A 14,036-nucleotide genomic window follows, 5' to 3' on the forward strand; every position below is an offset into this window, starting at 1 on the left:
GAAATCAAATTCTGATGATTAAAATATACATAGAAATTGCGTATATGTAGCATGTTACCAATGTATTGTAAGCGTTGCTATGGAAACGTATTTAAAAACCTGTATTAGAAATGTCATCTTATTTGCCAAACAATTCAAGCGTATTTTTTTCAAATCAGTTTTTTTCAGTGAAAACAATTTTTTTTTTTTTTTTTTTTTTTTAGTTATTTTATTATGTGTAGCATTCTTTTGCATTTAATCAACAAGCGTGTTGCTGTTTGATGTCGTCAGGCACGTAAGATATGAGTGCTGAAGCCAGAGGCTCATGGGAGATGCAGTCTTATAATGCGCGCTAGCCGTTTAAACTGCATTATGAGAAGCAGGCAAAAGACTACAACTCCCTAGGACACGTTTAACAACACGCCCCGGCTGAAACACAAAACTTCCTTTGAGTTGCCGCTGCAGTTGCAATTTCTGAACAAAAACATTGAGTTGCTAGTTTGGAAAGTTTAAATTATTCAGAGGTTTGTACACTTTTATTTGTCGGGTGCTTTATTTGGTTGCTGAGTTATGCGTTTGTGGCATTAACGGTCGTTGTAAAAGGCTGTTGTTTCCATAGTTTGTTTATAACTTTTTATAACTGTAACTTTTCAGCTTCATAACCGTTATAAACAAATATGAATAAGAGTATGAGATAACATTTATTTGAGGTAAATTGACTAACGGACAACAGTCATTTAAATGTCTGATATCAAATAACGGAACATACTTTCACTGAATAAGCTGCAGATTTTTTGGAGAGGGATACAAATTGTTTTATTTTCACACACATTAGTTTTAGCTATTGCACAGACCTGTAAATATTGAACATCAAACCTCATTTCCAGAGGAGGATGTCTGAACTGAGCGACGAGGCGAGCAGTGAGTCGGATCAGTTAGGCGCGAGTCTGTCCGTGTGGCTGGCGGACGGGGGAAGCGCTCTGATCGGCCCGGATGAGCTGAACGTGCCGCTGGATCTTCACACCGCCTGCTCCATCGGACAGTATGATGTGGTGGCCGAATGCATCCGCAGGTCAGATGGAAGAATCAACTGCTCATACTGTACATGTCTCCCACTAAACTTTTTTGACATGGTTTAGTCCAGGACGCTTGAACGTTTAGAAATACATGTCTCAACCAGAGACTCTGTAGATAGATGGAAATAATTGAGGTCAAAAGTTTACATACACCTTGCAGAATCTGCAAAATGTTAATTATTTGACCAAAATAAGAGAGATCGTACAAAATGCAGTCATTTTTCTATTTTGTACTGACCTGAATATAATCCACAAGAGAAAATAACAGTTGAATTTATGAAAATGACCCTGTTCAAAAGTTCACATACACTTGATTCTTAATACTGTGTTGTTACCTGAATGAAGACCTGCCCACTGTTCTTCAGAAAAATCCTTCAGATGCCACAAATTCTTTGGTTTTTCAGCATTTTCAGCATACAGTCCACAAAATAAGTTGAATTTTTAAAAATGGATCCATTCGAAAGTTTACATACACTTGATTCTTAATACTGTGTTGTTACATGAATGATCCACAGCTGTTTTTTTTGTTTAATGATAGTTGTTCATGAGTCCCTTGTTTGTCCTGAACAGTTAAACTGCCTGCTGTTCTTCAGAAAAATCCTTCAGGTCCCACAAATTCTTTGGTTTTTCAGCATTTTTCTTTATTTGAACCCTTTCCAACAATGACTGCATGATTTTGAGATCCGTCTTTTCACACTGAGGACAACTGAGGGACTCATATGCAACTATTACAGAAGGTTCAAACCCTCACTGATGCTCCAGAAGGAAAAACGATGCATTGAGAGCCGGGGGGTGAAAACTTTTGAACAGAATTTTTCTTGTACATTTTTCTTATTTTGCCTAAATATCATATGTTTTCATTTAGTACAGCCCTACAGAGGCTACAGAAGATACTTACATGTTTTCCAGAAGACAAAATAAGTTTAATTTATCCTGATCTTCAAATTCTTAATACATGGTTTTTCCTTCTGAAGCATCAGTGAGTGTTTGAACCTTCTGTAATAGTTGCATATGAGTCCCTCAGTTGTTCTCAGTGTGAAAAGATGGATCTCAAAATCATACAGTCATTGCTGGAAAGGGTTCAAATACACAAAAATGCTGAAAAATCGAAGGATTTGTGGGACCTGAAGGATTTTTCTGAAGAACAGCAGGCAGTTTAACTGTTCAGGACAAACAAGGGACTCATGAACAACTATCACTAACAAAAAAACAGCTGTGGATCATTCAGGTAACAACACAGTATTAAAAATCAAGTGTATGTAAACTTTTGAATGGATCCATTTTTAAAAATTAAACTTATTTTCTCTTGTGGACTATATGTAAACATCTTTTATGTGAAATATCTTATTCAGGTCAGTACTAAATAAAAATAACATGTCTTTTGTACGATCCCTCTTATGTTGGTAAAATAACATTTTCCAGATTCTGCAAGGTGTATGTAAACTTTTGACTTCAACTCTACATAAACAGATAGAAAGACAGACAGATAGATAGATTTTACCAAAGGTAAGCAACAATAGCAACACTAAGACTTTTTTTTTTTAACCAAACCTCCATTGTCTGATCCAATCATTATTCAGGGGAGATGTGGATTTGGATGGGAAGAACATCGGTGGTTGGACTCCTCTGATGTACGCTGCATATATCGGTCACGATAACATCGCTAACCTGCTGCTGGAGGCGGGCGTCAGTGTCAACGCCACCACATCTAAAGGACTCACGCCCCTGATGCTCGCCGCCAGCTGTGGAAACGAGAGCATCGCCTACTTCCTACTGCAGGTCACATTTACATTATCAAGTTGTTAATAGCAAATCGGATTAGAGCAAAAAGCCAGTGCTCATGATAGGATACTGAATGAAACATCTCTCTGTACAGCAAGGAGCGCAGCTCGAATGTAAGGATGTGTGCGGATGGACGGCTTTGCTGCACAGCACGGCTACTGGACATCAGCAGATGGTCAAGTTCTTATTAGAGCATCACGCCAATGCAAATATCAAGTGAGTAACAATTGCATTCATTCATATAAAGCGAAATTAATGTCCTTCCTAAGAGTAGAACTCTAACAAAAATTAAATCATTAAGATTTCGCAACGTTTTTATGTTCACCAAAGCTGCATTTATATGTTAAAAATAGGGCTGTTAAACGATTAATCGTGATTAATCGCATACAAAATAAAAGTTTGAGTTTGCCTAATATATGTGTGTAATGGGTGTAATTATGTATATAGAAATACACACAAATTAATGTATATATTTAAGAGAAATATGTTATGTACAAAATATTTTTATTTATATATAATATAAATTATATTTAAAAAATTATAATAAATACAAAGACATAAATATTTCTTAAATATATACATGAATATGTTTATTTATATATACATTATAATTACAGTACACACACATATATTTGGCATCCTCAAACTTTTATTTTGTATGCGATTAATCACGATTAATCATTTAACAGCCCTATTTTTAACATATAAATGCAGCTTTGGTGAACATAAAAATCGTGATTAATTATTTGACAGCCCTAGTTAATAACTACAGTAATGCCAGAAAAATTGCAAAATATTATTACAATGTAATAGAACAGTTTTCTGTTTGAATACATTTTAAGATATAATTTATTCTAGTAATGCAATGCTGAATTTTCAGCAGCCATTATTCCAGTCACAGAAATAAATGAGACATTTAAATTCAAATGTAGTGAATAAATCACCAGATTCTTGGCCTATTTTTTTATCATAAATTTGCTGACAGCTTTAGGCAGTTTTACACAGAATTGGATTAAAAATTAAAAACTTTTTATCTTTTTATTTCCGAGATGATAACCGGACACCACTCATGTGACACCACGGTTATACATTAACAGTTTTGTATTTACTATTTAGCATGCAATAAATGCTAGTATTTTATTCTGAACCTAATCTTGCTTAGACAGCTAGTAAACATGTTAAATCCTTGACCTTTGCCCTCACAGGGAGCCGCTGTCGGGATTCACACCGCTTATGGAAGCTGCTGCGTCCGGCCATGAAATCATTGTTCAGTACCTGCTCAACCATGCAAGTGTGACCTTACACTAAAATGTGACTTATTATGAATTAAAAATCTAATTTTGTGTTTAATAATTATGGTTGTGGATTAATCTGACAATGCATCCATTATGAAAATTATAACAACACTTTATATATAAAGCAGTTTCACATTCTTATTGAAAATAAAATTCATACTTGATCCAAAACTACTTCTGGGTATTAACTGACCCTCTAGTTGCACTTATTTAAAGCTTAGTTTTAAAAATAGCTAATCTCTAATGTCATTTACTACATAATCATAACTGAATTGTTGTCAGAGCAACTATTTACAGCTGTAATGTTATAAAGTCCTTGTGTGTTTTTATTATTTTTGATTCTGTGTATGATTCAGGGTGTACGAACGGAGGAGAGGAACATTAAAGGAGAAACGGCGAGATCTCTGGCTATGATGTACGGACACACTAAAATCGCCAGCCTCATCAGCCAGGTCATGAGAGCCAAATCATGTCAGTCACGCACCTTTGTATTTGTAGTTGACCTTATATGTCATGAATACAGAAAATAATTAAAGCTGATCTGCCTCTGTAGCTCTGTATGAGGAGTTGAGCTCGTCTGAAGAAGAGAGCACGACTCCTAGAGTCCGATCAGCTCGCAGCAGAACCCGAGGACCCAGCATTCACGACGGGCCTCAAGCTATCGCGCGCTTCAGAGTCGGCTCCAAACACGGTACTCACAATATGTATATGTTATATGTTGTATATTTAAAATAACCATTTTCTATTCCAAAAATATTTTGAAAATATAATTCTGTGATTTTCAGCATCATTACTCCAGTGACTCCAGTGTCACATGATCCTTCAGAAATCATTCTGTTATGCTGATTTGCTGCTCAAGTGTTTTATAAATATATTTACATTTATTTAAAGTAAAGAAAAATAAAAAAAAATTAATTAAAAAAGTCACTGCATTAAAAATATTTAATGAAATTAATATTTTATACAATTTTAAATAATAAAGTATTTTATAAATATATTTACATATATTTAAAGTTAAATATATAAAAAAATCAATTGTAATACAATAAAATAAGAATATTAATAAAATGTTTTTTATACAATTTAAAATATATTTTAAGTATTTTATAAATATATTTACATTTATTTAAAGTTAAATTTACATTTAAAGTTAATATTTAAAAAAGTACATTTTAATAAAATAAAAAACTAAAATATTTAATGACATGGATATTTCATACAATTTTAAATATATTTAAAATATTTTAGAAATATACTTACATTTATTTAAAGCTAAATATATTTAAAAACACTTTAATACAATAAAATAAAAATATTTAATGAAATGGTTATTTTATACAACTTTAAATATATTTAAAGTATTTTATAAATATATTTACATTTATTTAAAATTAAATATTTAAAAAATACATTTTAATACAATAAAATAAAAATAATTAATGAAATGATTATTATATTAAATTGTAAATATGTTTAAATTATTTTATAAATATTTTCATGATTATTTAAATTTAAACAAAAACATATATTTTACTAAAATAAAATAGAATAAAATAGTGGAAAGGGATGTTGAATCTATACATAGAGAAAGAAAAGAAAATACATTTTAATACAATAAAATAAAAAATGGTTATTTTATACAATTTTAAATATATTTCAATATTAAAAAATACATTTTAATACAATGAAATAAAAAATATTGAATAAAATTGTAATTACACTGTAAATATGTTTAAATTAATTAATAAATATATATATTTACTGAAAGTTAAATAAAAACATACATTTTAATCAAATAAAATACAATAAAATAGTGGAAAGGGATGTTGAATCTATATATAGTCAAAGAAAAGTGTTTTTTCTCTGCATTGAAATGGTTATTTTATACAATTTTAAATATAAAGTATTTTATAAATATATTTACATTAATGTAAAGTTAAAAATTAAAAAAAAAAACATTTTAATACAATAAAATAAAAATATTTAATGAACTAGTTATTTTATTAAACTGTAAATATGTTTAAACTAATTTATAAATACTTAAAAGTTAAGTAAAAACAAATACATTTGAATAAAATAAAATAGAACAAAATAGTGGAAAGGTATGTTGAATCTATATAATGTGTTCTTTCATTGCAGAGGTTTCCGTTGCTCCACCCGGATACGTGACCTTCCAGGACGTTGGCGATCAGAGCGAGGGAATGTGCAATCGTGACGTCACTTCCCCAATCAATGACCTCGACGTCCAGAGCAACAGCAGTAGAGGTGTGAAGTTCAGCAGGATGTCAGTTGTTCTCAACAATGCATCCGCTAAAAACATGCTATATAATGTGATTCTGTTTCCATTCTGCATGCAGATGAGCTGTTCTTCGATAACGACATGCCCACCATGAGGAGCAGCAGCAGCAGCAGCGAGGGTCTGTCTCATCTCCTCGGACTCAGCAGGGAGGCGTCGCTGGAGAGCAACGAGGTCCGAACCATCATGCATCAAAACAAACATCTCCAGCAAACTGTTCTCTCAACGTCTCATGATGTTTGCAGGACTCTGATCAAGCAAAGAGAAGCTGTCCGCGGCGATCCAATAAACTCCAGCACTCCAAAGGCAGGAGTCCCGCTAACAGCAGCGGCAGCACCGGTTACCGCCAGGCTCCGTCTTCCTCTGGACCTCCTCCTTCATACACTGGACCCAAGGTGTGTGTTCTTTTTGTCATTCTGTGATTGTGTCTAAGTTCAAATGCACCTGTACAGAGTGTGATTATGTTGTTGCAGGATCTCGCAGAGTTCCTGAAACAGATCGGGTTCAGTAAGTACCTTCCCCTGCTGGAGGAGCAAGACATCGACCTGAGGATCTTCCTCACGCTTACTGAGAACGACCTCAAGGAAGTTGGCATCACGTGAGTCTTTGTACAATTGAATTGAATTGAATTAAATTGAATTTAACTAATTATTTATTTATTTATTTTATTTTGATCACTTTATAAAAGAAAGTCATATTTTGTTTTATTAAAATGTATTTTATTTTACATTTATTAAAATGGTTTATGGTTTTCATCATCTGTTTTTAACTATTCAATTGCTTTATTTTTTTTTTCTTAATTTTATTGTATTTGTTATTTTGTTAAAATGTTTATTAATTTTTTTTTTTTTTTCATTTTTTATTTAATTCATTTTATTTTTTTGTTTTATTAAAATACAATTTTTTACCATTTTCACTTTATTTTATTGCATTTTTTTATTTGATAAATATTTTCATTCATATTATTTACATTTTTTGATTTTATTTATACAGTGTTTATTTTTTCATTTGATTAAAATTCATCATTTTATTAAAAAGTAGTTATTTTGTTTGATTATGAAATGATTTTTTTTTCAAAATTTTAATAAAAATATTTTAATTAATATTTTAATAAAATTAAGTGTTTTTATTTTGTTAAAATACTTTTTTTTTTTACAATTTTACCATTTTATTGTATTTTTTGTTTAAATGTATTTTATTTAGAATAAATAAAATATATCAATAATATATTTTATTATATATTATTTTAGGTTCTTATTTTATTTATTTATTCATTTATTTATTATTTGTTTTATTGAAATTCAATTAAAATATATTTAATAATTGTATTTATTTGCACTTTATTTATTGTATTTTTAATTTTGTTAACATTTATTTTATTTCATTAATATTATTTTAGTTTTTTTATTTTATTTATAGTGTTTATTTTTGTCATTCTATTAAAATTTAACTGTTAAAAAGTAATTTATTTTTATTTTTTAAATATTTTTATCATTTGTTTTTTCACTATTCAACTGATTTTTTATTTAAATGTTATTTTTAATTTTAGACATTTTATTTACACTTTTTTATTTAATTTATCACTATTTAAATTGTTAGTAAAATTAAAGTTGTTATTAGTTATTTTTTATTTTATTTTATTTTTATACATTTCAAAAAAATTATTATACTATGATTTTTAGTTGTATTGTTTAGTTTATTAAAATGTTTATTTTATTTTAAGATTTGTGCTTTTCTCTTTATAGTCTGTTCGGTCCTAAGAGGAAGATGACATCAGCAATAGCCCGCTGGCATAGTAACGCACGGCCGCCCAGTGATGCGTTAGAGCAGGCGTATGCAGACCAACTAGAGGCTGAGATGCAGGAAATGGCCATTCAGCTTCATAAGGTACTCACTGCATGACCTCTATTCACACAATCATCACCTCATTAAACTCATTTGCATGTAAGGAGGATTGTAGGACTATAGATAAAGCCAAGCAAGAGAATTGACACCTAGTTTGTGACTAAGTGTGAACTGTAACATCAACAACGAATACAAAAATCTCTGAACGTACGCAGAGTGACAAGACTAACCTTCTAAACCTATTTCACAAAATAATGTGATACTTGCCAAATGTTAACAGGTAGAGTTCAGGTAGGGTCTCTGCATTTAAAGGTATAAAATCTCAAAGCATTGAACTTTATATTCATTTGGTTGTGTAATAGGTCACAATAAAATGAACAACATGCTATAAAACTAATCCTTAAAAATGAGTGGAGCTCAAGGGTTGCCATGCATAAAGCTGATGTTGTAAAAACAGCACTGTTCTGTCATTAATTTACCACATAATAACTGCAAGTTTGCCGTAGCTATTGTGTGGTTCTTTATGTAGGTGCTTTATGTAATTTTTTGACTGTACTAAAGCATAAAAACACATAATGCCTTTTCAGATATTTAGGAAACATGCTAAGTTGCACACTTGTTTCTCCATAAACAGTACTGGCTACAGCCAGTTATTCTACTTATAAATGTGGGTTCCATGTCAGAATGTTTGTTTTTGTTTTGGTCTATGACTCCGCCCAATGCCAGTTTACCCAATAGTGTTTAGACACTGGGTTGCCAGGTGGCGGAAAACTCAGTGTTTGCAGAAATGGAAGCGAGCAAGCAAACTGGATCAGAGATCGCAGATTTTACCCGCCCTAAAAAATCCATCCAATATTAAAGCATTAAAACGTTGTGCTCGTTCCTGTTCCTATGCATATGCTCAATCTGGCAACCCACGTCAGCATTGAGTCTGAGGAGGAGAGGGCGGGAGAAACGACTCTCTCTAATAATGTGAAATTGGACTGCAGTACTCATTTCAACCACTAGCTGTCAATATTTTTCTTGTGTGTGTGTGTGTAGCGTTGTGTAGAGGTGGAGTCTCTGCAAGGTCAGGTGGGTCAAGAAAAGGAGCTGCGTGCTGTGATGGAGGGATGTCTGATGGAGGAGAAGATGGCGTGGAAGAGTGTTCAGGCGGAGCTGCAGGAGAACAGCAAACGCATTCAGACTCTGAGCGGGAAACTACACACTCTACGCAACACTCACACGCAGCTCGCACAGGTTGCGCAGGAGGACGTTCGAGTGGCGGGGAAAGGTGCGATGAAACCGTCAATGCTTTTATGTGCATAAAAATGTGAAAAGAAGGAGATTCACTAGTTACTTCCCAGAATGCATTGTACATAATGCAGTATAACCAGTATGTCTTTTTAACATATTTTTGTTATAAGAGAACACTACTGTCAACAATAGCCTAGCACCTACCAAGAACACCTTAACAACCACCTAGCAACCAATCAGAACACCTTAGCAACCATATATCGACTCTCCAGCACCCTAGCAAGTTTTGCACAGGAAAAAAAAAACTAAAAAAAAATTATATATATATATATATGTATATATATACACAGTGTTAATGTTTTTTTTGTCTGTGTGTCTTTAGTGTGCATTGTAATATATTTATTAAAATTTAATTTAATTAAAATTAGCACTGTTTATTAAAATGTCGTTTTAATACAATTCTATTTTTATTTTAATAACATTTTAAATGTTTTTATTATTATTTAATCACTATTTAACATTATTATTTTAATGTTTTAAAATGTATATTAATTTTAATTTAATGAATGTTTTGTTTTTAATTTATACATTTTTTTTATTTATCACTATTTGACTTTTCATTAATTTTATTTCTGCAGTATGGAAAGGTTTTTTTTGTATCAAAACAAAAAACGTTTTATATCAAAACTATTTTATCAAAACAATTATTTATGTATTTATACATTTTTATATTTTCCTGAAAGCGTTTTGCTTTAGAAACTTCTTTAGTTAATTATATCGAGAATCAAAAATGCATTTCATTTTTTATTTCATGAATATTTTGTTTTAAATTTGTACAAAAAAAAACAAAATCACCATTTTAATTTTTTAAAAATGTATATTATTTTTATTTCATCAATGTTTTGTTTTTAATTTCTACAATTATTTTTTATTTATTTACTATTTTATGTATCACTCTTTGACTTTTCATTAATTTGCAGTATGAATTTTTTTTTGTATAAAAAAAAAAAAAAAGATTTGGTATCAAAACTATTTTATCAAAACAATTATTTATTTATTTACACATTTTTGTATTTTCCTAAAAGGGTTTTGCTTTAGAAACTTCTTTAGTTAATTATATTAAGAATCCAAAAATGTTGGGGAAAAACTGTTTTATTTTTTATTTCATGAATATTTTGTTTTTAATTTACACATTTTTTCTTTTATTTGTTTGCATTTTATTTATCACTGTTTGACTTTTCATTTATTTTATTTCTGCAGTGTGAAAGGTTTTTTTTTGTTTGTATCAAAACAAAAAACTATTTTATCAAAATAATTATTTATTTATTTATACATTTTTGTATTTTCCTGAAAGGGTTTTGCTTTAGAAACGTCTTTAGTTAATTATATTAAGAATCAAAAAATGTTGAAAAAAAATCTTTGGTGGTTTTGCTTGCAAAAAAAAGTGTGCACAAGACACAATATTAGTTACAAATCACAGAAGCATATATTATCATTAGCTATATGCATCTCATGTTAGGACCATTTTGAAAGATGTATATGAGATTTAAAAACAGAAATTTTTGTGTCTGTTTGTTGAGGTCTGGATTCAAATGCATTGACCTTTTAGATCTCAGCTGTATTAATAACCAGTCTGATGTTTGTCTGTTATAGGTGACGGGTTGATGTGCTCTCAGCTGCTGTCTAAGATGGAGTCTCATATGGCAGATCTCGGTAAAACTGTGGTTTCTGCGTGTGTGTATAACATTTTCTTCACGTTAACGTGTAAATTCATATTGTGTTTCTCTTTCCAGCTGACGGTTTGAAGGAAATCCTTCACAGTCTCCAGCATCTCAGCGCTTCAGAGAAAAGCTCACACAACTGGGAAGAATCCTAGCAGCTATGAATAGGTCAGTCGAACAACATTTCCAAAAATCATGGTTTCCACAAAAATATTAACACTGATAATTAAAAAAGTTTTTTGAGCAGCAAATCAGCATATTAGAATGATTTCTGAAGTATCATGTGATGCTGAAAATTCAGCTTTGCATCACAGAAATAAATTACACATTAAAATATTTTCAAATAGAAAACAGTTATTTTAAATCTTAAAAATATTTTAAAATATTACTGATTTTATTGTAATTTTAATCAAAGAAATGCAGCTCTGGTGAGCAGACGTTGTTAAACTCAGATGTTCAAAACTTAAATTTTGGAAGACTTCTGTCTTAACTAATGTGTTTGTCTTTCCAGGACATTCGCTTTTACCGACGGAGGGTGAAAAACCACCCTGAACACACAGACGGCTGCAGAGATGAGCCAGAGAGATGAGCCACGTCGCTCCAGTATGACACGAGTTCAGACGGAGATGACGGGCCGAACGAGAACCGAAGATGACGGCAAGCGGCCAAAAATGACAAGCGGGCGAAGAGCGTCTCTCGCCTGTTCTTCAGTCACGTGATGCATTTATCATGAGAAATGACCAATCACAGACAGAGCTGTGTCAGACAGGGCGGAGCCAGAGGATTTGAACTGCCTGTCAGGAAACACGTGTGGATACTGCAAGCACAAATACTGTTTATTGCTGTACAACGAATCAGACCTCAATTAGATAAGAATTAAAAATGTCTATTTAAAGCCTGAATAATTAAGCATATTCTGCCATATTCGGTTGAATTCATTTAGATGTATTGGCATGGTTGTGAGTAATACAGTATGGCGAAAGCTGGGAATATGTGCATGACAGCTTAAGTTAAACAACAACAAATTGTAACATTGTGAAGTGAATATTCAATTCAGTCTGATGTAAAAATGTACACAGAAGTTAATTCTGCTGGTGTTTCATGATCAAGACCCATTTCTGGTCTTGATGTCAAGGGTTTTGGTCATATTGTTGGAGCTACTGTCCATTTATTATGTTTTTGGGTCATTGAAATGTGTAAAAAATTCTCTGAATATCAATTTTAAGTGATAATTGTTTTACGTTAATCAGCTTGTTTGTCAATTATGAAAAAGGTCTTTATTGTAATTATGTCAGTGTCAATAAATATACATGAATCGAGTCTTTTAATGCCTGGAAATAAACCATTTAAAGCAGCTGTGTGTATTTTTGTGACTTTGAGCCCTCTACAGTAAATTGTCTGGATTTTAATTGCATAATCATAATTACAGAGGACGGACGGCTTAACGTGTTTATTGCTGCATAAAGTAGTCTGCCATTTTCGTGGAATTAATTAACTAATTTCCTGCTCACCAAAACTTGCAGGGTTGCCAAATCCGCGGTTTTACCTGGCAACCCTGACTGACAGAACACATTTGGAGAAGAGCATGGGAAAGAAACAAGCGGTTCGCCTTTATCGTAAGTCAGTGAACCATCAGAACCTGATATTTCAAGGTATAAAACGTACAGCTACTTTAAATCTCTTAGAACTTATCGCAATATCTTTGCAAGAGTATAGGAAAATAACTAACAAGAATATAATTCAGTATAAGACACTTACCTGAGTTGATAAAACACAAAAGCTAGTCATCAAGTGGAAGATAGTCCTGTTTTTCCAAAAGTATTCAAACACTTAATACACATTTTAAAACATCTGAATTCACAAAATAGTAAAGGACATCTGTAATATGTAAAATCTGAAGCAATAACGTTTAGGCGATTGTTCTCTCAGTTCTCCTCAAGTTCACACAGGTGTAGAGAATCACATTAACGATCAGCTAGAGCTAAATAAGCTTGTGGGCGAGACTTCCGGTTCAGAAGAGCAACGTGCAGTGGTAAAACTCTTTGCACTACAAACCAGGGTGTTCATAATTAAGTTAATATATTAAAATAACCTGTAAAATTATCTAAACTTTTAGTGATTTTTTTTTTTCAAATTATAATAATTTAATTTAATGTATAATAAAATTGAATTGTGTAAAATTCTCTAAAATTTTATTAACTTTTCCAAATGATAATATTTGTATGAATTTAATTGATAGTAAATTAAATGAACTAATAAGTGATGGTAAAATATAAGAAACACATTTATAATAAATTATAATTATTTTTTAAATGTATATCATAAATTTAGTTATTTATAATTATAAATAACTAATTTGTATATAAATATAAATAACCTAATTTGTGTGGAATTTTCTAAAATATTAGCAATTTTCCAAATGATAATATTTTAATGTAATTTATTTAATTTATAATTTAAAATGTATGTATTTTATTTATTTATAAAGTGGACCCAAATGTGATTTTTCCAAATTCTTTTCCAAAATATTTTAATTTAGTTTAACGTATAATAAAATTAAATGTACTCATATTTTTTTTATTTGTAAAGTGGACCAAATTGTCAAATTCTCTAACATTTTAGTAATTTTTTTCAAATGGTAAGATTTTTAATAATCTATAGCAAATTAAATGAATTAATAAGTAATGGTAAAATGTAATACACATATTTATAATAAATTATAACTGTTTTTTAAATATATATTTAAAAAATTAGATAAATATATAAATAACTAATTTGTATAGCAATTTTTACAAGTGATAATATT

The 14,036-nt window shown here is 30.8% G+C and overlaps 1 protein-coding gene across 2 annotated transcripts; it reads left to right on the plus strand.

Annotated features, from left to right (window-relative positions):
* Positions 1 to 380: 380 nt before the first annotated feature.
* On the plus strand, positions 381 to 12,567 carry anks3 (ankyrin repeat and sterile alpha motif domain containing 3). Of its 2 annotated transcripts, none has more exons than XM_051097621.1 (16): positions 381 to 503; positions 867 to 1,051; positions 2,636 to 2,834; positions 2,932 to 3,053; positions 4,043 to 4,124; positions 4,489 to 4,603; positions 4,686 to 4,823; positions 6,272 to 6,397; positions 6,490 to 6,602; positions 6,674 to 6,823; positions 6,902 to 7,026; positions 8,174 to 8,315; positions 9,315 to 9,546; positions 11,163 to 11,222; positions 11,303 to 11,398; positions 11,742 to 12,567. In XM_051097621.1, exons 2-15 carry the CDS (start codon positions 873 to 875, stop codon positions 11,383 to 11,385), a joined length of 1,866 nt encoding a protein of 621 aa, XP_050953578.1. In that variant the 5' UTR covers positions 381 to 503; positions 867 to 872; the 3' UTR covers positions 11,386 to 11,398; positions 11,742 to 12,567. The 2 variants fall into 2 exon arrangements, with proteins under 2 accessions (XP_050953578.1, XP_050953577.1); XM_051097620.1 differs by lacking the exon at positions 381 to 503 and adding an exon at positions 517 to 689.
* The last annotated feature ends 1,469 nt before the right edge of the window (positions 12,568 to 14,036 follow it).

Source organism: Labeo rohita, chromosome 24 (genome assembly GCF_022985175.1).
Source record: "Labeo rohita strain BAU-BD-2019 chromosome 24, IGBB_LRoh.1.0, whole genome shotgun sequence".
Classification (NCBI taxonomy): domain Eukaryota; kingdom Metazoa; phylum Chordata; class Actinopteri; order Cypriniformes; family Cyprinidae; genus Labeo; species Labeo rohita.

Excerpts from the sequence above, each read along its gene's own strand:
- anks3 (XM_051097621.1), top strand. The coding sequence starts at position 873 with ATGTCTGAACTGAGCGACGAGGCGAGCAGTGAGTCGGATCAGTTAGGC. Across the intron at positions 3,054-4,042 it reads CACGCCAATGCAAATATCAA|GGAGCCGCTGTCGGGATTCA; the intron begins GTGAGTAACAAT and ends TTGCCCTCACAG. Across the intron at positions 11,223-11,302 it reads GTCTCATATGGCAGATCTCG|CTGACGGTTTGAAGGAAATC; the intron begins GTAAAACTGTGG and ends TTCTCTTTCCAG.